The sequence below is a fragment of the Anopheles maculipalpis genome, chromosome 3RL (assembly GCF_943734695.1).
Source record: "Anopheles maculipalpis chromosome 3RL, idAnoMacuDA_375_x, whole genome shotgun sequence".
NCBI lineage: Eukaryota > Metazoa > Arthropoda > Insecta > Diptera > Culicidae > Anopheles > Anopheles maculipalpis.
The window spans coordinates 91,598,880-91,620,842 of NC_064872.1; the positions used below are offsets into that span (position 1 = coordinate 91,598,880).

Genomic DNA, 21,963 nt, shown 5'->3' on the forward strand with positions numbered 1-21,963 from the left:
AGTTGACGGCAACAAAAATGCATCGAATTCGGTCCAGTGTTACATACAGTACAATGGACGCTGAGAGAGAAACGTTAGATAAACGGTTTCCGTCCAGGCACAAAAGGCAGATTGAAACCTATTTGTGTGTTATCCTTGGCACAAAATGTTCTGAGTATAATAGGATTGAGTTTTACAAACGGAGAAATTGTTTTTCTCTTATCTCTTTTTTTGTTTGTTTTTGCATCAAACCTGTTGTGTGTTCCTCACAAAATAGTGCAGAACGTACGAATGAGTCGTGCTGTGGTAGGAATAGAAATAGGAAAAACGGAAGAAAAGGAGTGTTATAGTATCGTTGGGACTACTAGCTCATACAACATTTTAGAATGGTGCTACTTTCGGTCAAACCTTCATTATGAGATTGTGAGCAATGTGTGTGTGTGTGTCGAATCGTTGTGTAGAAAGGCATGCAGAAAGGGCGATGGATGTGAAACCTCGTAACTTATGTATCTTCGTTTTTCTTTTGTGTTCGGTTTACTAAGCATAAGGATGAGCGGTGAAAGTGGTGGGGTGGGGTGGGGTGGTGTGGAGCCTGGCAAATATAATTGTTTTTTTTTCTGTTGGTTTCGTTTTTCAAAATGTCATCCATTCATATATATTTCGATATTTCGGTCCATTTTGATTAACATTGCAATGGTGAGCAGAAACGCGCGTGTGTTTCGCCAAACTATCATCGTTTTTTCTTCGGGCAAGAAATACAAGATAGCAACAATTGTACTAGTTTCGATTTTTTAGTTTTCCCTGATTTTTGTTTGTTTGTTTTTTTTACAAATCGTTATTATGAGCCAACCAGTTAACAATGTGCGAAAAACAAAAAAAAGAACCATATGCGGAAATACGAAAACAATATTAAATATTGGTTACAAAGTTTTTTGCATTTCAAGAACGGTTGTTTAGTCGAGACAAAAGTGCGAAAAAGAGAAAAAAAGAGAGAATAAAATTGATTATAGCTTAGATTGCATAAAAAGAAATGAAAACAAATCAAACAAAAAGCTAACGTTAAGCAACAGCAGCAGGCGGCAGCGGCGAATAAACAAATACAAAGAGGACATGTTTATGTAAAAAGAGAATAACAAAAACATACTTTGTGAACATAAAAAATTTAGAAACGCCTTTTTAAAAGAGAAAACGTTCGAACCACATTTGAATCTTTAAAAAAAAACATTGAACGAGTTGTTAAACAAGAATGAAAGAGAACGTTATACGAAGAAATTTAATTTTTTTTATTAAAACAGGTTTACAAAATTTAAGAAAATAACACACACACACACATCAAGGTGTTAACGAGAGTTCGAATTGAAATTGAATAACGGACGTTAAAACAACTGCCGGTAAGTGGCAGTAGTTATCCCTTTTTGGGGTTTTTTTTCTCCTAACTGGCCCTGGAGAGTCCCTATTTTTATGGTTCAGCTTAGCCAGCGGAAACACATGAAATGCAGGGAATTGGAAATTATTGCTTAAATTGTGAACACAAGTGAACTATTCTTTTCGTACACCGCACCACAGTAGGCAGTTTCTCAGCAGGCGGATAGTAAAAGCGTTGCCAAGGCAAAGTGCATACAATCATTCGTTTTCTAATATCGTGTGTACGTTCATACACCATGCTTGAAACGCAACAGTTTGGAAAACATAAATGAACATACAGTATTCCGTGCGTCAAATGTAAATCTGGATAGTTTGAGGTAGAACAATTGGACGACTTTGCTAGAGATTTGAATGGTATTTAGGAATGAACAACCTTGGTTCTTCTTGCCAAAAATCTATGTCCATGGCATGTCACTTCTTCTTTGGCACTGTAATTACCATCGTTTGGTTTCTTACTTGATTTTACCCTTCGCTAGATAGTCAATCTTGCTTACTTACCTACTATCCAGCTATGTTTAGAATCATCTAAAGGTAGCCAGAAATGGTAGGTCGAGTAATCTAGACGTTGTCCTTAATCTAGAGGACAACTAATGCCGTAATTCTGGACATTCTATCATCTTTTTAGGCCTTCTGCTTGATCATATGAGCAATGGTAGATCAACATTCAGTTTGAATCCTCCAGAAAAGCAGGGATATTAGAATGACAAACGACAGCACTCGACTGTAAGCGTTATCGAGGACTTATGCATGGTTGGTGGCCTGGATGTGCTAAAAGGTACTTGGAAGAAGAACCACGATTTTCCGTCCCTAGACTATTCGCCCACGTCCGTCATATGATTTATTCGATTAATAGATGTCCGAATTTCCTCTGGCGTCCGGTATTTATCGTAAGCCAGCTAAACATACCTTTGAACCACTTTTCGGTAACTATTTGCCGCAAGAGACGTGTGTAGATTGTACAATTGATGTATAGCGCGGGTGGGTAGAAATTAATGAAAAGGATTGAATAGATGGGACTGACAGGAACCTTCCCCGATCGATAGTGATGAGTGTCGGTTAATTTTTACCTAATTTTGCTGTTCTTGATTCACGCTTGCGACGTGGAGGCACTGGAGGCGAAGAAGCAACTTTAACGCCCTCATCATCTTCTAGTTCATTCTGTTTCTGTGCGTTGTTGGGCTGTGGTGATTGTTTCACAGGTGTACGTTTTTGTTCTGGTGATTGTTGTTGTGTTAAGGTAGGTGCTGCTTTTTTCTCTTCCAAAGCAGTAGTAGTGCGCGTAGTTTTTGCAGTGTTGTTGTTCTTGATGTGACTCGTCTCTGTCTTGTTGGACGATACTGTAGGCGGAGATGGCAATGCTACAACTGATGCCGAACTAGCTGTTACTTTGGAAGTCTTGTTTTGGTTAGCAGACGCATTTTGGTTGTCATGGCGCGCACCGCTAGACGGCGTCGTTAAGGGTGATGATGATGATGGAGATGATACCGTTTTCCCCGGCGCTTGATCGTTCGTCGACGCTGCTTGATTTGTAGTAGGCTGTGGTCGAGCAGACTGTGGCGATATGTGTCGTTTTTTGCGCAATGCTTTGACCGGTTGCTTTGATTCCAAAAGTGAATTCGTTTTACCTGCAAGGGATTCCGGTGCCAACTGTTGCTGCTGTTGTTGTTGCTGGGAAGGCTGTTGTACTGTACTAGCAGTAGTAGTAGCAGTAGCAGTAGCAGATGGAACCACTACTGCAGGCTTCGTAGTTTGAGTAGTAGCGGTGTTTGCAATCGGTGGCTGATAAGCACTAGCACTGCTGCTGCTGCTGGATTCCGACACATAACTTTGTGTCGTCGGTTTTTCCACCGGTCTCGTAGGAATTTCTGTGCGTACTTCTAGTGCGGTACGTTCTTCTGCAACCACTCTTGCCTTCTCAAGCGTCTTCGCGCCACTGTCGTGAACTGGCAGTACGATCGTGTCAGGTTGATCGGTCCCTTTAACTGCTTGAGGTTGAGCAGCTTCTTCTCCGACCGGCGTCAGATCGTCCTCGACGGACGGATCGTACACGAGTTTCATGTGCGTGTGGGTTTTACCTTCTGGATTCTTGGTCGTTATAAACTGTTGATAACCTGCAAAGACTTTCTTGGTCAATGTTGTCGTATTGGTAGTCGGATCGTACTGTATTGGTGGTGGCATCTTTGAGCGGGTTCGCATCACACCGCCACTACTTATGCTACTACTGTCGATCGAGGATAAGCGGAGTATGACAAGATCGTCCTCCTCCGCAATGACCGGCGGTGGAAGGATGTGCACTGTTTGTTGGCAACCCAAAAAACACACAGACAAACCCATACATGAGAAAAAATGTGTAAATAGGCGGCATGCTCATACAGGACAGTAGAATTCCCATAAAGAAGAGAAAAAAAAGCGAGCGCAAGCAAACCAAAGTGTTATAGAGAAATATAAGATATATATGTCAGACGTCCCCACGTGTTCGATAGGTATCATCGGTGTATCGATTTCGAGCATAGGGTCATATTTGTTTTGTTTAAAGAAACATAAGAAAAAGGAGAAGAGAAAAGAGAATTTAAGAAGAAAAGGAAAATCCTAGTTAGTTTTCGAGCTTTACTCTTTGTTTTTGAATGAGCGGCACCAACATAACTTACCAATGCAACAAAGATCGAGTGAACATTATTTTTTTAAGTAAAATGTTCACAGAAAATCAGTCAATCAATTTTAATTATATTGAAACATAAAACACGTGTTATAAGTGTAACACAATTTTCGTTATTGTTACAACTGGGTGTTTGTGTTGTTGGGCGCATTAGAAAGAGTATATTTCCAATTACAGTTTGGTGCATTTAACACGAATTGAATTGCAAAACAAAGAATAAATCCAGTCCAGCAGAAGCATTAATATTGTATGATTAGTGCATACACCAGTCAAACGTTTTATTTGTTTGCAAGTTAACCCATTAATGTGTCGGGAAAATAAATGATCTTCTAAATCGTGTTGAAAATAGTGTGAACCGCGCAAAGCTGAGAGCATTGGCATATAATATCCATTTTGGTACGAACATAGCTCGAACAGTTCGATGAGGGGATGGATTACAAATTTAACAGGTCGTAGAAATTGCCCTAAAAAGCGTTCTTTATCGACCTCCCAAATTATGTATTCTGTTTAGTTTGATCCCTCTCTGAAAATACGTACAAACACATCCCCAAGACACAGTAATATGGATGAATGTTTACAAAACACAGCACAACCCAGAACGCTAAATGAGTAACACATACACTTACATAAATATATATTTGATCTTGAATGGACTCTTTCTAAGACATAACAAACAAACAAAGAATAGCACAATTTTGCTAGAAATGATCATCCTCCAATTTTCACGAACGAACGAAATTTTGCCTAATGAGTTTGTGTGAATGAAATGAGCAAAATTGTTTGATGTTTTCTTTTACTCTTTGTGCCTAAGTTGTTCTTCGTATCATGCGTTTCATTTATTATTTGTTTGTTTCTTTTTTTCATAAATTTTCACAATAAGTGTTGACCGTTTTTGTTCTTGTCACTACAGTTTATGTTTACAATTTATATAATTTTTTGTCAGTTAATACTAAACTTCAAACTTACTTTTCTGTTTTGCTAGCTAATGGCACTATGAGGTGTTTTTGAATTATGTCTTAAATTAATAATGTGGTGTGGTGTGTGTGTGTGTGTGTGCGATGTGGGAAGTCGTAAAGACAAAAAAAAGTTCTACAAATTTAATCTGTTCTATCAAACGACATCGTTATGAGTATCACACCGTCCTCCGTAGTGAATGCACACAGTCAGTCCATAAATAACCTCATTGCATTTGAAACACGAGCCTTACGGACGTTTGCTTTGTGCGTAAAAGTTCTGAGTGATTTGAGTGTCTACACGAATGCCGGTTGTTGCACGGTTGGTAACGCCACGGGCCAGTGTGAAGACGGTGGCGGAACGTTGGTACCAGTAGTAGTGATAGTAACAATATTAGGGACACGACGTACGTATGATGATGGAGGAGACAACAACACACAGCAGGAAAACAGATTTAAACGATGGATGATGTTGGTTAGTTGGAAGCGATTGCCTGACTGGTGCCGCCGGTGAATGCAGGCAATAATGATGGTGGGTCAATTACCTTCCTTTTTATCAACAGACAGCTTCTCTTCCGGTTGTGGTGTCGGCGACCGATCCTTCGGATCCCGTTTCGGTGTACCCGACCGTGATCGGGACGGTCGGCGACGGTCGGGGCGCTGTGACGCTGCCATTTGCTGAGCAGCAGCAGCTGCACCGACAGATGATTCCAATTTTTCCTCCGTATTCGGTGCCGCCGATCCGGCCGTACCAGCGTTGAGCGTTTGCTGGATGCGTTTCCAAATGTTGTCGAATGAATCCCGGCCCATGTAATCGATATTGCCCGTTTCCCAACATTGGCGTCGCATATGCTCTTCGTAAGCTTCTTGTTCTTGTGATTTCGCTTCGCCAAGATGCACCTGAGCCAATGCGCCTGCAAGACCACTCTGTAATGGAAGAGAGTTGCAACAAGAAACGTTGAAGTTAGATTAACGTTTGGAGGGAAAGGGAAAAATACACGAATGAATACACAGAATAAACACAAAACCGAGACACAATACATACATAGACAACGAAATGGTACACAGTTTCCCAAAAATATATTTTTCGTTTTATTTTTAAAATAATAATTCTCCTTTTTTGTGATAAATAGTCCGACCGAAAGTATACTGCAAAATAAGCATGGCGAGATGAAACGACGTCCAACGGTGTTCGGTTTTTGTTTTGTTCCTTAACTAAATTTTCTATAAAAGCTTAAGCTTTACTTCAACCAAACGGACATGAACGCTACAACGAAAGCAATTGGATTATTTAGAGTAACATATGTTCTAAACACTCTCGAAATCGTATTAAGAAAAATCAAGTATTATCACTAAAGTTAGCAATTGGTGCGAGGAGTTCAGTTGTCGATAGGAGTTATTTATACCTATGCAGGATTTTAGCGTTTAAAAAGGATCCAAAATAACAATTTTTAAGTACCCATGCAAACACACACACACACACATAAAGCGTAACACAATGAAAACACAAGTAAGCACGTTAAAATTTGTTGTAGAATTATGCTATATGAAGCAAATGCGTTTTCAATTGATGATATACGCTCACGTTGAGATGTATGTGCGTTGTGGTTGATGTTGTTGTTGAAGGTACCTACCGCTTCCCCATTATTACCACCACCACCATCACCAGAACCATCAGCGCCGTAATTTCCTGCACTCGGTTCGGTTGCTTTCGGTTGCTCTGCCGCTTGTTGGGAGAAGGAAGTCAAGGGAGAAGGTGACGACGACACGTTGTGGTGGTCTAATGCAATGTTGGGCTTATGATTGCTGACATTGGCACAACTATTACTATCACCGGGGGTGATGCTAATGTTTAAACCGTGGGTCATTTGATAACCACCACTACTACTATCCACAGTAGCACTGTGGAAGTTGTTGTTGTTTACTTCCTCTCGGCGTTGATCCCCTGGCCCTGGAGTTTCCCAGTGACCCACGTTTTCTTGATGCTGTTGGACCATCCGATCGACCCACTGTTCTGTACGCTGAAAAGCATTTTTATCATGATGCTGATCCTGATCCTGACCCTGATGGTGCGGATCCGGATGATGGGGCGGAACATGATATGATTGTTGTGGTTGTTGTTCATGCAGCGATTCATACTGTGTCCGGCTTCTATGTTCTTGGGCGCGAAGCTCATCCAAATAAAGGAAGTACAATCGTTCCTCCTCATGTTTGCGCATCATTTTCTCACGCTCCTGTCTCTGCAGGTAATCCTCCCAGGGATCAACATAAACTTGCGTTGGTTCGTACGAAGGGACAAACTCTTCTCTTGCCTGTTGTTGGCCATTGTCTTGATAATATTGCCAACCTAGCGTTTGATTAGCAGTGTCGGGGATATAGATCGTACCCACGTTTGTCGAACGGAAGTCATTAGCACCAACCTTCGCTAAAGGTTGTATCCAGTGAATTAAAGCTTGTAGCTGTTAGGAAATAAAACTCAAATGTTCTTAGCACACGCACACACACACACATACATACATGCATGCAAGTTACAGAAAAAACAACTTTACAGCTTAAATTAAGTGTTTCTCTTATACGAGACTTTAAGTACAGTATAATCCGATGACAACATACATACAACAGCACGAGCGAGCAATCTGGGGTTGCGTGAAGCGGCGCGTTTTGCGGTTGGCTAAAGAGAGATTGGGCCGTCCTCGGTACTCAGTTTTGTACAATGAAAATGCCATTTTCTTATGCTGCGATTCTACATTCTAAATTGCAGATCCCTTTATTCTCGTTTTGACTGTCACAAAAATATCAAATGCGGCAAAATTTATCAAAATCGTACGTTAAGTCGTTACTCTGAGCAGACGCGCATGCATCATTTGTCCATCGTTTGCTGAATTTTCGCCCAGATATGCTTAAATGCGTCACGTCCAACGTACTCTGCATTGCCCGCTTCCCAGTACTGTCGGCGTAGTTTCTCTTCAATCCGGTCCTGATCCGGAGTGCGCGATTCTCCAAGCGTTACATTAGCTAGCGCCCCAGCGAGGCCACTCTACAGATTTGCGCAGGCAATGAGAGCAGTAAGCACGGGTTGGGCGGGAGAAAAACAAAAGTGCGAAAAAATGACGAGACATGTTGGCAACGAAAAAAATACATTAGCCGAATGCTTTAGGGTTGGAGCAATGTTAAGATGAGTTTTTTATTTATTTATTTCGAGTTAAAACGGAGGAAAATGGACAATTTTTTTGTGTAAGTGTGTGCGCTGTAGTTGCCATTTTGTGTACCAGCTTTTATCAGCTGTGCGAATGCCTTTACATTATGTTGATTTCTCACTAGCAAAACGTTCTTTTTTTTGTGTAGAGACCAACAACAGCAGCTTTAGCTTCCCGATGCCCAAAACATTGCCACAGTGCGCGTTGTATGTTGTCATTTTTATGATTAAATATATCGCCGCGTGGTACGTAAATCCGGTACGAGAAAGAATGATGCAACACACACACACACACACGTCTAATAAGAAAATGGAAGAGGCAAGTTGAAGTTCTTGCGCTTTAAACAGTGACACATGAAACTAAAGAAAACACTACTTTTAAAGCTTCGCTACTGATACAAATCGATAATAAAGGACTTTCAACTGCAAGAAACGAAATGCAAGCAAAATTTATCACTCTCCATTCAGTGTGCAATGAGAAAAAATTACTAAAAACTACGGAATGCAAAAAGAAACGGATAGGAAGAAATTGCATTCGTTAAACTACATTCTAATAAATTGGATGATTGTGATGAAGAGTTAATTAAAAGCGTTTGCAATAGCTGATGAAAGCGTAGTACAAAAATAGTCAAATCATAGCATAAAAAAGAAAACAAAAGAATACTTATTTGGCACAAAAATCATCTCATGGAATTTCTTACCTCCATCGTATTGATTAATATACATTCGTTCCAAAAGGAAATAGGTTCAGACTTGAAATTTAATTAGAATAGAGTTTTTTTTTTTTTGTATTAAACTGTTTGCCCATTGGAAAGTGTGAGTTAGAGCATTCCAAAAAACCAAGAGAACTTCAAAAGGCAGGGAAAGAAAGAAGATAGACAGCAGCAGGGAACACTTGTCACAAAACAGAGGGCGGGCGTCAAAAATGTGTGCATCGATTTCCTGGATTTAGTGAACTACAGGTTGATTCCATTTTTTTCGCTTACTACTTACCATGTCTGGACTCAGCCTTGAGTGCACATCTTCCGCAAAGATGTCCCACCAGTACTGTAGAAAGTTGGCCAGATGCTGGTACTCGGACGGCACGTACACCTTTCGTGTTTCGGAGTTAAACTTCTGCAGCCACGGCTTAACAACGCCGATGAAATGGAGAATTTTGGTATTTTGTCCGAATCTGTGAGAGACGAAAAGGCGGTGTGCATTAATTGAATGAACTCCGCGCATTGTTAAAACTGTGACACTTACTGTTTAAATGCAGGCAAGTAAGAGTACGTCGCCACCGACGACGTGTTGTAGATGAAGGGCAAGTGCTTCTGGATGTCCTTATGGGCCCAATCGGAGAAGTAAGCGTTCAGCAGACCTTGATCACCTCCATCAAAGCTGCCATGAGTGACCGCGTACTGTAGCAAGCTGGAGAACGTTTCCACGTTTGGTTTGTACACATACACGCCCGAATTGAAACAATCTGGCCAACCAATGTCCGGTGCGGCGGAGAGTTCCTCCCGATCAAACAGCTCATCACAGTTGCGCAAAACAAGCGTGTCAGCATCGAGGAAGACACACTTTTCGAACTGCGTCAGGCGCCAACAGTGCAGTTTGGTGAAAGTGACACCGAGTTCTGGTCGTTTGAGAAGTGCAAGATTTGCTTCATCCTTCGAGTCGAGTAGATTGACTTCTTCTACTACATTGAAAACGGCGCGCAATTTTGTTCTGTAACAGTCAAATGGAAAATCATATTATATTGGGTTTTTTTTTTTTTTCAAAGGAGCATAACGGATACCTACTTCATTGCTTCCGATACGCCGGGAGTAATGAGTACGGCCAGCTGATGTACGGTATGTACTCGCTTTAACGAATGAGCGACAACAAGGGCTCCAAGGGAGTAAGAATCGTTGGTTGCCAACGTTACCCACGCGTACTCTGTGAAGACACACAAAACATGCACACATTTTTTTTTAGCAAGCAAGCCATTCATTCGCAACATGATCGACAGAGTGTTCTGTAACGATAACTGGCAACAGAGGATCCCCGGTGCTATCAATATCGTTCTTGTGATTGAACGCCGTAGACTTTTTTCGTTTTTATTTTCTTTTACTTTTACTTAAGCTTTTCCCAGGCTTGATGATGCAATCACAGATTCAAAGTAACATGAAGAACAAATGTGGGTATTGAGTTCAAACCGTTTTTTTTTTCCTGCACGCGATAACATGTGGACTAAAAATCAGCGACGTGAATTTATTTTTGTAACTACAATTCCGTGCGCCCCAAGATTAAGTTTTAAATTCACATCAATTATGAACATTCGACGACGACGACGAGCGGAAGAAACTGATCGTGTCAAGTGCAAGTATACATCCAAGTAGGCTGAAGTTTGAATGTTGGCTGTTTAGTTTATAGAGAGAGTCCTTTGACTACATTCGTCCCTTGTATGATGAGGCTTCTTTTTTATGCTCTACACCAGATTTGTCAAACATCTTCTTCTTCTTCTTGGCTTAAGGACCTCTAAGGTCACACCAGCCATCGAAATGGCTTACTAGACTTGCCGGATACCACTTAGTTGAATAGTCAGTCCTCACTACGGGGGACGACGATCCGGATGGGATTTGAACCCCGGTCCTGCCGTTTGAAGACCGGCGCCGCTGTCGCCTACACCACCGGCCGCCACATTTGTCAAACATACGGTCCGCAAAGGACGATTTAAATTTTGGCGATCAGCTTAAAAAACAATTTAAAAAATGTTTTGTTCACATCGGAATGCCACAAAGCATGAAAGTCGGTGAAAAATTTTCCATTAAACCATGGAATGGAATTAAACAACTAATTACGAATAGGAAATTAGTACAAACAAAAAAGGGATGTATGTATGCATGCTGTTGTTCCCAGTAGAAGTCATGCTGCTATTTCTGTAGCATCTAACTGGCGCCGAACAAGTGCTGCATCTCTCCCGCTTTCTGCGGCGCTACAGTTAAACAATCATTAGAACCAAATCGATAAGAAACGACCGTACGGGATGTTATGTTGCCACAGATGACATTTTGTGACGTCGATCACTTTGCTACTATCGCAGTATGTTTAGCTCAATGGCGCCTGACTCTAGTGCGGTGTTTGCTGCACGGCAAGAGCAGCATACACATTCAGACAACTTGTGTGACGTCGACCTCCGAACATTATCCGGTTCGTTTCGCTGATGACCGTTTTGTTAATGGTGCCAGCTGAAGTCTTTTGTGAGGAAAAGAAGAAACAAAATGTTTTACAATTCTATACTGTCTTGTGCAAGTTTTCCATTCGCTCACGATCAGACTTCTCTGTGGCGCTATCAATCGGGGAGGTTGCGAATATTTGGTATTTGAAGATGTTCAAATTCAAACAGCCGAAGATTATTTTCGGTAAGGCTAACACAGTGCAACGTAGTTGCCAACGATGCCGTCCTACGCAAGATTAAATTTAGAATTTTGGTACCATCATGCGGGAGAAATACCAGTCGATTCTTCCTTCCTTCAGGCGGCCTTACTAGAGATTTTTCGCCCAAGAGTTCAAGTTTTCAGCGTTGCAAAAAAACCAATCACGGAATTGATTGATGGCTAGAAAGTTTTTCAATGCGTTTAATTTTTCTTTTTTGATTGAACGTAACAGCAATGTTTGTTAGGGATTCTCAAATTACTATTTACACAAATATTACGGAAATAGTATATAACTGGCGATGTATGTACTGCGTTATCTCATATTATCTCAACATCAGGTACAGGACGATGCACCACATGGTGCAGCATAATTAAATGTTTTTTTTTTTAAATCCCCTATGTTCAAGGTCATTCGAGGTCACCTACTTTGACATCTAAATCTCACATAGACGGAGATTGTCTGTTATTGTCGCTTGTCTCGGAACTTGTTTTCTTCACGCTTCGACGGGCGCCTTTTCACTGTTACGAAACACTGCCATTCGCTTGTTGAAGGAAAACAAGATTCATATTTTGCGTACTTACTGCTCATTTTGTTTGTTGCACTTTACGATAATTTCGCGGCACAAACTCGATAAGATGCAGCACGTATCGCTGGCTCAGAAGGCTGCACACGACGGATGCACACGAAACACACAGACCAATATCGATAGAATATCGACAGCACGAAGAAAAGAACTAATGGAGGATATTGAAGATCGTCAAAGCTTAGAAGGGATGCTATTGTCTTGGGTCCGTTTCGTTGATGAAGGTAAGTTAGCAGCACACCTTATACACACTCGAGCATCACGCACGAAACACCGCGATGCGCCGCGTTTGGTTCGAACTGATCCGCGAAACACGAAACCGGTGTTTTCTGTGAGAGGTTGCGTTTCACATAGTTCTATAAATACAGCCCACCAGAAATGAATGATGCCGGATAATCAGACGGCCACGGTTGAACCATCGCGCGCTTTTTGTTGTTGACATACCAAGGTTTCCCAAGGTAAATAGAGTGTTCGCGGCGAGAGTGCGCCTTGGTGGATTTTTTGCCCTCTCTCTCTCTCCCTCTCTCTGAGAAAGCTGTTAAATACGATGGCCGAAGAAAAGCACACCGTGACGCTTCGGAACTGCTCTCTTCGGGAGACAGCGAGAGCTATTACAGGTAGAAGAGAAGAAAAACACACAAGTGAAGCAATTGTTTGTTTCGGCAGGTGCATAAAATTATTGGCGAGGGGTTTTTAATTGTGCTAGAACTTCGACAACATGTACAGAAAATCGTGAGAAATATGTGAAAAATTTGCTGGTATTATCGCGAAACTCGGTAAAGTGTGTAGATGAAGTAGTAGATGAAAGCAGCAGAACGAAAAGTGCACCAACATTTAGATGCGATGCGGTGCAAGCGATTGCGTGCTATAGAATCCCTCTGTTCCACATTCATGTGCTGTGCGTTCTTAACGCTAGACTGGTTGAACTTACATAAATGATTATCGTTGTGTGGTGTAAAGGCACAATAGAACTGTGAACGTGGGGCAACAACATATTCTTTCCTATCATTATGTAAAGAACATAGGAAGATAAAAAAGAACCATTCACGCTTTTCTAACACTGGGGCCTAAGCGCTTCTTGGTGCGTATTATGCAAATGAATGAAAAAGTGAAGAAAGTTTCTACTAATGCTTATGAATTTACTAAAAAGAAACATGTGTTTTTGTGCTAAATGTGTTGTAAGTGTAAGTGCATCTCGTTAAAGTATCCCGTTGAATGTGTAGCGTTGTAGTGTACAGGTTCAAGGGTGTGTCGTAAAATGGTACTTTAATATGTTTACTGTGCATTTAGAAGAGTGTTACTTAAAAGGCAATAAAGGTGTCAATGTACCCTGCAAGTGTCGATAATTGGCTGTCCAATAAGCAACCAAACAACTGTGCAGTTTTCGTAAAGGGAAGAATTTGCTTCAGAATTTGTTATGGCAACTACGGGAGTAGCAACGGCAGCAGGTACGCCTAATTCAATCGAAGTTCAAATCGATAATTTTTTAGAGCAATTCAAACGGAGCGCCTCCAAGGCTATGGATGGTGACTGGTCATCATCTTCCGCGGTCACAACGCCGCAATCGGCCTGTTCGTCCGGATCAAAGCTGAAAAACTTCTTCGCGGATCAGCTTACACACGAAGGTGAGAGCCACCAGGCCTGGGAATTGTTTTGTGTTTCTGTATCTAAATAGGTTATCTCAGTGTTTGATTTGATGGGAAACCCCTTTTTGTGCTTCACTCCGTACTTGCGTAGTGGGAATATTGCTTTTCCTTTGCCAATGCTTAAAAAATGTAGTATTGATTTTGAGACATGAAAGTATCCAAGTACACAAAAAAGGAAGTTTTTAGCCATACGAACATATCTGGCGCTTAGGTAAAGTTTCGTTCGAATACGTATCATCTAACGTTAATTTTTAATATATTTTTAGAAAACAGCAATTTTGCAAATAACGGAAGTACCAGCAGCAATGCATCCTCCTACCATTCGGCCCATCAAAACAATCAGCAGAACCAGCATCAGTATAATAATTATCAAAACACTTTCCAACACCAATCATCCGTCACATCCAACTCATCGGTGCAGACCGTGCTAAACCAGAGTTTGCAGAATTCGGCTAACATTAACAAACTGATCGAAAACGTGTGCCAAAATGGGAATCATTTCAATTTGAACACGTTTGGCAGTTGCAGCTCGCTTATCACAACCAACGGACACGCGTCCTCGAATGGATCGATAATGAGAGATAACATGAATTCGGCTGTAAGTGTCAGCTCGGCAGAGGAACCGCTCAGTGTGGGAGATGTGGCCGATCTTTTACACCCCCAGTACGCTATAATTACTGGTAAGAGTACCGCCCTGCCGATCAGTTCGTCTCAATACTAAGTGCCAACCCGTTTTCACTTGCAGGTGGACGCTCGAAAGACGGTTGCCCGTTGATAACGTTTCCCGATTACAACAACTTTCAAAATCTCACCGATCTGGAGTACCAAAAGCTGATGCTTTACCTAACCTCCGTACCGTCCCTATCGGAGGCCGATTTGGGCTTTAACTTGATCATCGATCGGCGCAAAGATAGATGGGCGGCAGTGAAGGCAATACTGTTGAAAATTTCCATCTACTTTCCGGCGATGGTACACTTCGTGTTCGTGATCCGCCCGGCCGGCTTTCTGCAGAAAGCAATCTCCGAAGTGAGCAATAAGTTTTTCAAGGATGAGTTTCGTTTCCGCGTGATCGTGTGCGCAACGCTGGACGAGCTGTACGAGTACGTTTGTCGCGGACAGCTTACGGCGGAGCTCGGCGGTGAGTTGCCGTACTCGCATCATGAGTGGATACAGCAGCGCATATCGTTGGAAAAGTTTTCTGGTCTGACGAACATCATATCGGGCAATTTGGATGCGTTCATGAAATCGATCAACGACATGGAGTTTCCTAACTCGGTAGAAGCGACGGAGCAATTGATAAACGATCAGGGCGAGCAGTACGAAAAGCTGAAGGTATGAGATGATGGGAAGAAGGGTTGGTTTGGTAAAGTATTTATTAACATAAACTACCTACTGCACCCCTTGTTGTAGGAGGATATACTTTCTGCAGGCCAACACGGTGAAGTACTGTTGGAAGAAATGAAGAGCAAAAAAGAATACGATCGCGACACCGTAGAACGATTCGGTAACATAAGTTCTATCGAAAGGTGAGTATTGTTGAGGGAAACGGATGGAATTAGTTCAGGCTGCACTGTGTTCGTTTGTTCAATATTGTAATGATGCTTTTTAGTTTGTTTTTTTTTGCTACACAAAAACTCTAATATTTTATATTAATATTCTCCTTACAAGGCTTATCTTGTTTACTTGATTTTATTAACTTTTATTTATTGTTATGGAAAAAATCATCGTTTGACCGTAGTTGAAAATAATGTGCATAATTTGCTCATTTCTCTACACCATAATGGCATAAGCGAGATTAGCTTTTAAATTGTCTCTAGTGTGTAATATAAATGTAAGACAACAATTTACCTTGCACTGGTTATTTTATGAACTTTTCAAGTCAGTGAAGCAAGATACAGCATGTGCTATTACAAGCTGTAGGATGTATTTAATTCTTCTTGTTTGTACTTACAATTTGCACAATGCGTTGTGGGTATAGATTTGATTGTTAGGTTTGTTTTGTTTTCGGTTTTTGTTTCAATAAGTTGTTCATTCTTCTCATACATGATCCATTCTGATCCTTTTTTTGTTCTATTACTAGTCTATTATACTTGCAAAATCCAAACGAATAACATTAAAAAACTCGCAAATTGAATTCTGTTAGTTAAATGTACCTTTTATGTGTGCCACGTGGTTGAAAACATAGCTCTTCTACGTGGGAATGTTTATCTCTTCAAACTCACGAGTTGTAGTGGATTAGATTGAAAGTTTAGCATGGCGTATCATATCATTGTTATCTTAGCTTATCTTAACACTCATTCTGAAGCCATTCATTTCTTCTCGTTTGTTGATTTTTTACATTACAAATTTCATGCACACTGTTTCTTGTTTACAATTCATCCAACACAGTACGAGTAGTAAATGAGTTGTATATTTACAAGAGTTACACAACATAGTTTGATACACAATCTGCGAGCACATATTTATAATCTGTATTCATGTTTCACCTCATCTTCATATCCAATGCGCTTCCGTGTTCGTATGATTTCGGTTGCTTGCGGCTAACATGTAAAATAAAACTCAATTTAGATTTCAATGCTTTCCTTTAAATGATATGGCATGTAAAATATTACCTTTTTGGAACATGTAACGAACAAATCAAATCTAAACAAACGAAAAAACACGTAAAACACCCAGTGCAAGGAATTATTTGAATATCAATATGCATCATTTTGATGACAGTCGCGATTGTCACAGACTTTTGGTACAACTGGAGGAAACCGAGCGCCAATTCGAGGACTTTTGGACGATGCACCTGTCTCGGCTGAAGAAATGTCTCGAGCTTCGACGCTTTGAGCAAGATTTTCGAGAGCTACAGGTGAGAATGACAGATTCCGATTTAATGATTTGGCAAACTAATAAGCTTAACTTGTGTCCTCTTTCTACCCCTTTTTAATGGCCTGATTTGAAGAATAATTTTGATCGCCATTTAAAAACCGTATCGGATATGACCGAAATCGGAGAAACCGTCACTAGGATGGATCAGCTGCTGAAAGAAACCAAAGAATTCCAACTAATCTGTAACGTAGATGTAGAGCGAGCACAGCACGTCATCAGCACCGGACAGCGGCTAATAGGTACGAAAGGCTGTATCAGTTCCTGCCCAAAAGAGGTAGTTCAACCAAAGTGTGATGAGCTCAGCCGTGTCTGTGGGCTCATTAACGATCGAATCTCGAAGCGGATCGATACTCTTGCCAAAGCTCGCGAATTAATGGAACGGGTTGAAAAGGTACCACAAAGAAAGTGGCGAGTAAAGTTGACCTGAAGATAATTGAACGTGCCATTTTCCCCTTTTTTTCTAGGCAAATAAATGGTGTACACGGGGCATAGAATTGTTAGCGACACAACGGATCGAAAAGTGTTCAGTTTCGGCTGAAATTGCGGAACAGAGCTTGCAGGAGATTCAGGACTATCTTGCATCTGCCGCTGAGTTTAAGTTGTACAGTCCAAAGGAAATAAAAAATGAAATTCAAGAAAATACGACACTTGAAACGAAGGCATTAGTATCGCAGGTAAGTTTAGTGGCATTGTTATTTTATTCATCAATAAAAAAAAAATGGTTTCAAAAGCTTCCTTCAAATCCTTCCTTGACGATTACGTTACGGCCGTAATGACAAATACATAAGGAAGCAGTTTTGCTATTTCCAAATCAGAGGGTATGGAATGTACGGTATGTTGTTTGTCTGTTATTTTTTCAGGTGCTACAGCGTATCGATGACGTTCAGTTGATGTGTGATAAGCGTATGATTACGCTGAAGAAGCTGACATTAAAGCCCCCACGTCCAGTCCAAACCGTTACGCCTGAGCCAGCGGTACCGTTGCAGCCTCCGGGTGGTGCACCCCATCCATTGTTTCGTCCGCGGCGATCGTACAGCAAGGTGAGTGTATTTGAATATTTAATCGTAAAATTTTTAAATGTGAATCATTTATAATTCCTTGGCTACCTTTTACTAAATTTATTGAAAATTCATATTCAATTTTATATTCGGGACACGGACGGTGGGGACAACTCGTTGTTTAGTTATTTGTCTTTCTGAAGCAAGATTTGTCACAATAATTACCGCTGATGGGTGTTTCTTTCTACCCACTTGCACATGGAAACCGTGAAAAAGGTACCATTAGTTTGGTCACTTAAGTATGCCCTATATTTGAAATTGTGGGCCCTATATAGGTCGCTTATGCAGTCGCTACGCCAGCAGTGAAACGGATGTTCTTAATTCCCGTGGCCACATGACACGGTTTTCATATTCCGGTTCAGGACTATCGGAGAAATGCTATAACATAAATGGTCTCTCGCCTAGGTGAATTGCATCACATCTCACATCTTAAACCTGCTTTCTGTGCTCGAGACGTGAGTGGTCTCGCGTCCAGTTTGTTTTTTTATTATTGCGATCGCAATACTCGCAATGCAGCAAAACAGGTCCATTTATAACGAAAGCTTCAATCGCAAGCTGCTAGGCTTGCGGCAGTTGAAGGCAATTCAAGTTCATTCGAAATAGGTCGAGGCCCTTATGTTACGATGATGCATCTGCCATTTTTGATGACGTAAGTTTTTTAATACCACTCATCGCTCTTGCTCCCTGTGTAGCAAAAGCATTCGGTAAGGATAAGAATGTGCAAAGAGGAAGAGATTGAACCGTTGATGTATGTTGGATGAAAGAACTGCACTACGCAAAAACAAAAGAGAGTTGACGGAGAAGAAGCTTTCATACTTCAAAAGACAACAGAGTGATGGTGTAAAGGTAACGTGTCGTAAGACAGGGCGTCGATGCATCCCCAGACGTCCGTCCGGCAATTATGGTCAAAGATTACGGGGCTCTATGTATTGTTACTGCATATTACGCAGAAAACCGGAATCATCGGTACGAATCTCGTCGAGGCTCTCGATAGCTCGGTGTAATCGCGCATAACAGGCTTGCTCTGGTAACATCACCAGCCATGGCCGCTTTTGGTTTTCTGGTTTGACCTAAATATGGACATCCCATCATCGGGAAGATGTTCCGCAAAAAGAAAATTTCTAGCATGTTATTACGGGGGAACCTCCTTTTAGGTTGTCTTCGAGGAGAGTCAGAAGGGTAATTTTTTACCCGGAGAACTCCAACGACCTAATTTCCGAAGAAAACCTGCTCACAGTCGGACCGTTTTGTCCTCAATTGATTTTATGCATAAAACTTTCATTTAAACATGAATGTTGCACCAAGAATACTGCCAAAACCGGAACTATTCTAGGGCTTTTAGTTTGCCCGGCGGTGTTGTAGATGTTACGATGAATTCGAGAAAGTTTCACTTTAGAGAATTGGTCTTGGACTTTGGAGAATTGGTCTTGTACAGATTATATCGTTAACACTGCTTATCAATGTTGCAACAGACATTAGAGATCGTTTGATAGGCTTGTTTGAAAAGATGTTTAAGTAAAATAAAACACAATAAAAAAAACTTTTATTAGGGCACAATGAAACAATAAATGCAAGGTAGCTACGTAGAGTTGGGCATTTTAACCGATTTACGATCGTACCGCGTACGTTCGTTCAATAAACCCCTCGGCATGTTATTTACGCTACATGCAATGCTCGGTTATGATGTACCTTACGCACAAATTCACTGATCGCAAAATGGAAAAGATCGTTGACCTGTGTTGATCATGTTTTATCATCGGAAGTGATTACATGGCATCGGGGAATGAAGCCGAACAGTAGGGGAAGCAAAGTAAAGTATTTTATAAACATAATGCTATTGCTAATTTCTTCCCATTTTCCATTGGAGTAAGTTAGCATTTTTGGTTGTATTTTTTTTTTCTTTGAGTTTACTTCGCAAGTTTACATTGTTGCTGATATGTAGGTAACGTGTCGCAAGAACCGTTGAGAGCAGTTCACATAAGACTCTACCGATGAACTCATTATATTTGTTATTATTCAATATATGCATATATTTACTTTACACGATTGCAGTTCGCATATGGTTCTGCAATAAGACTGATCACACAGAAACAATAGTATAACAACTAGGTCTGAGCGGATCGCGTAACACAGTGTTTTAGGCGCAAGCTTTAGCGTATTTTCTCAACAAAATGATGCGAACTTTGGCTCTGTGTCGATTCGCATGCGTTTGGCAATAGATAGAAACGTGTTATTATTGCATGTACATTTCCAAAAGTGATAGTAAAATAGAATTCAATTTCATGTCAATTTTCTTGGACAACAATTTCGTATAGAGAGAAATGATTGGAAAGAAATACAAGCTAATGAAAGCCAAGAAGAAAAAATGAAGCGTACATGTGTGTACATTACTCAGGATGGTAGACCGTGATGTACAGCCACGAGCTTAGCTACTTTTGCGTGGGAATCTTTCTTCATTTCATTGTTTGAGGTTGTTGCTACACAAAACTATGCTATCATAATTACATACTCCATTAGTTCCCGTTTAATCACACACATGAATTCCCCAGTCCCGGTAAGGGCTTGGAATGTTTGAGGCATTTCTTTATTTTCTACAATTATTAATACACATTTTGTATGTTTTTTTTTCGTTTTGTTTAAAGAGGCTTTGAGTCTCTATAGCCAGCTCCGATCTCAACCCGGAGCGTGTTCTGAATCCACGGCTCCGAATCCACGACTTTGCCATCGACCAAATCCAGTCCTCCACTTTGCAGTTTCTGTGGCGTCGTCATCACTGTCCGCCACATCCTTACCGATTTCCATTGATACTAGTGATAGGAAAAACGACCCCGGAATCGGTTCCACTTATTTCTGGAGCCAGTCGTAGTCAGTTCCGGCACCGGGGCTATTTTTCTTATAATCTCGGCGGGAAATGGTGTTTCTGTTGGCCAGACGGTCAGCTTTCTCGTTTCCGGAATGACCGGGAATGGAGCAGAAAACAATTGTCCGAGATACAGGTATCGAATCTAAGAGATCTTTGGGGTTCCAGGGCAGCCATAATTTTGGCACGGTCGGTAAAAATGACGTTCGGTCGTTCAATCTATAGTCCTTAGTCGTTTTGTATTGAATTATTTTTACAAGCGAATGAACTTTTCATAAAACTAGTGAAACCTTCGTTTGCCGAAGGTATAAAGGTACAAGTGAATGAAGACCACAATTACTCGGCACAGAGTAATTTATACAATTTATTACACAAGTTCCTTTGCGTGCAAGCCAAACTTTCAACGCGCACGAATTGTCCTCATGCGTGTTGCTTTACTTCCGGTCGATTTGATGCATTGCAAAAGAGAAACCCCAAACTACTTCAATAATTGTGACAAAAATAAAAAAGACCGTCCATCAATATGCAGTTGTTGTGGCTCATATTGGCCAAAGTTTATCAGACACGGATGATCACGCGTCGCGAGCGAGCGATCGCGTACGATTGAGGTGAAATGCCAACGCCTCCTTCTTGAGTGACACGAATCTACATTGTGTGTCCCCTCCGGCGCGCAATAGACAACATTCGACTGCTACCGGGAAAAATCGAAAAAATAATGGATTATTATTCTCTTTCTTCACGGCTGCGGTTGATGTTTGGCGGTTACATGCGCTATGCTCTGCTATGCTGTTGGTGCACCCGGGGGAAAATGGACCTGGTGCTGTCTTTTCGCCTATGATTCGTTCGTCATCTGCTGGTGAGAAGGTTGTGAAGGCGTAGGAAAAAGACAGGTGTAAAGCACGTCGACCTTTCGTCGCGGCTATGTTGGGAAACAATGTCATCCGTCCAAACAAACTGACAACAAAAGACGTAACAAATGAAGTGAAAATGACGTGTATACCGATGGCGCAAGCGAGGCATGGAAATAATGGCGGGCGCCGTAGTTTTGAGTAGTTTGACTAATTTCTCCCGTATTTGAATCCGTTCCCTTTGTTTTTAACCGATCGTGCACGGTTGGTGTAATAAATTGCCCTCAGCAAACCTTCAGACGAGGGATGAAAATCTTATCGCAAAGCCTTTTTCACTCTCACTACCGGGGACGTTTCGGTGAGGTGATTACCCTTGCTCTTATCGACGCTGATGCTGTCTGCGTTATGTTTGGGGAAATGTTATGTTTGTTTGGCTGATTTATTGTTCATTTCATAATATTCTTAATTCGGCTTAAACAC

The 21,963-nt window shown here is 41.2% G+C and overlaps 4 protein-coding genes across 5 annotated transcripts in view; 3 read left to right on the forward strand and 1 right to left on the reverse strand.

Annotated features, from left to right (window-relative positions):
* Nucleotides 1-21,963, forward strand: part of LOC126562835 (60S ribosomal protein L7-like) — a 93,261-nt gene that overhangs the window by 15,915 nt on the left and 55,383 nt on the right. The window lies entirely within an intron of this gene.
* Nucleotides 1-21,963, forward strand: part of LOC126561553 (E3 ubiquitin-protein ligase ZNF598) — a 66,209-nt gene that overhangs the window by 4,750 nt on the left and 39,496 nt on the right. The window lies entirely within an intron of this gene.
* LOC126561204 (AF4/FMR2 family member lilli) lies at nucleotides 687-10,193 on the reverse strand. The gene is made up of 7 exons (XM_050217151.1): nucleotides 9,994-10,193; nucleotides 9,455-9,919; nucleotides 9,203-9,383; nucleotides 6,648-7,472; nucleotides 5,559-5,940; nucleotides 2,472-3,698; nucleotides 687-780 (listed from the first exon to the last, which is right to left on the reverse strand). Exons 1-7 carry the CDS (start codon nucleotides 10,191-10,193, stop codon nucleotides 710-712), a joined length of 3,351 nt encoding a protein of 1,116 aa, XP_050073108.1. The 3' UTR covers nucleotides 687-709.
* LOC126561421 (guanine nucleotide exchange factor DBS) overlaps nucleotides 13,625-21,963 on the forward strand; it is a 131,461-nt gene continuing 123,122 nt past the window's right edge. The window contains exons 1-8 of the mRNA XM_050217557.1: nucleotides 13,625-13,819; nucleotides 14,107-14,520; nucleotides 14,586-15,172; nucleotides 15,251-15,366; nucleotides 16,577-16,697; nucleotides 16,791-17,108; nucleotides 17,182-17,391; nucleotides 17,578-17,757. Of these exons, the coding sequence (XP_050073514.1) occupies nucleotides 13,714-13,819; nucleotides 14,107-14,520; nucleotides 14,586-15,172; nucleotides 15,251-15,366; nucleotides 16,577-16,697; nucleotides 16,791-17,108; nucleotides 17,182-17,391; nucleotides 17,578-17,757 (2,052 nt within the window). The 5' untranslated portion in view covers nucleotides 13,625-13,713. The remainder of the gene's footprint in view (nucleotides 13,820-14,106; nucleotides 14,521-14,585; nucleotides 15,173-15,250; nucleotides 15,367-16,576; nucleotides 16,698-16,790; nucleotides 17,109-17,181; nucleotides 17,392-17,577; nucleotides 17,758-21,963) is intronic.

Excerpts from the sequence above, each read along its gene's own strand:
- LOC126561204 (XM_050217151.1), bottom strand. The coding sequence starts at position 10,193 with ATGTTGCGAATGAATGGCTTGCTTGCTAAAAAAAAATGTGTGCATGTT. Across the intron at positions 9,920-9,993 it reads GGCGTATCGGAAGCAATGAA|AACAAAATTGCGCGCCGTTT; the intron begins GTAGGTATCCGT and ends TGACTGTTACAG. Across the intron at positions 7,473-9,202 it reads CAAGGCTGAGTCCAGACATG|CTACAAGCTTTAATTCACTG; the intron begins GTAAGTAGTAAG and ends ATTTCCTAACAG.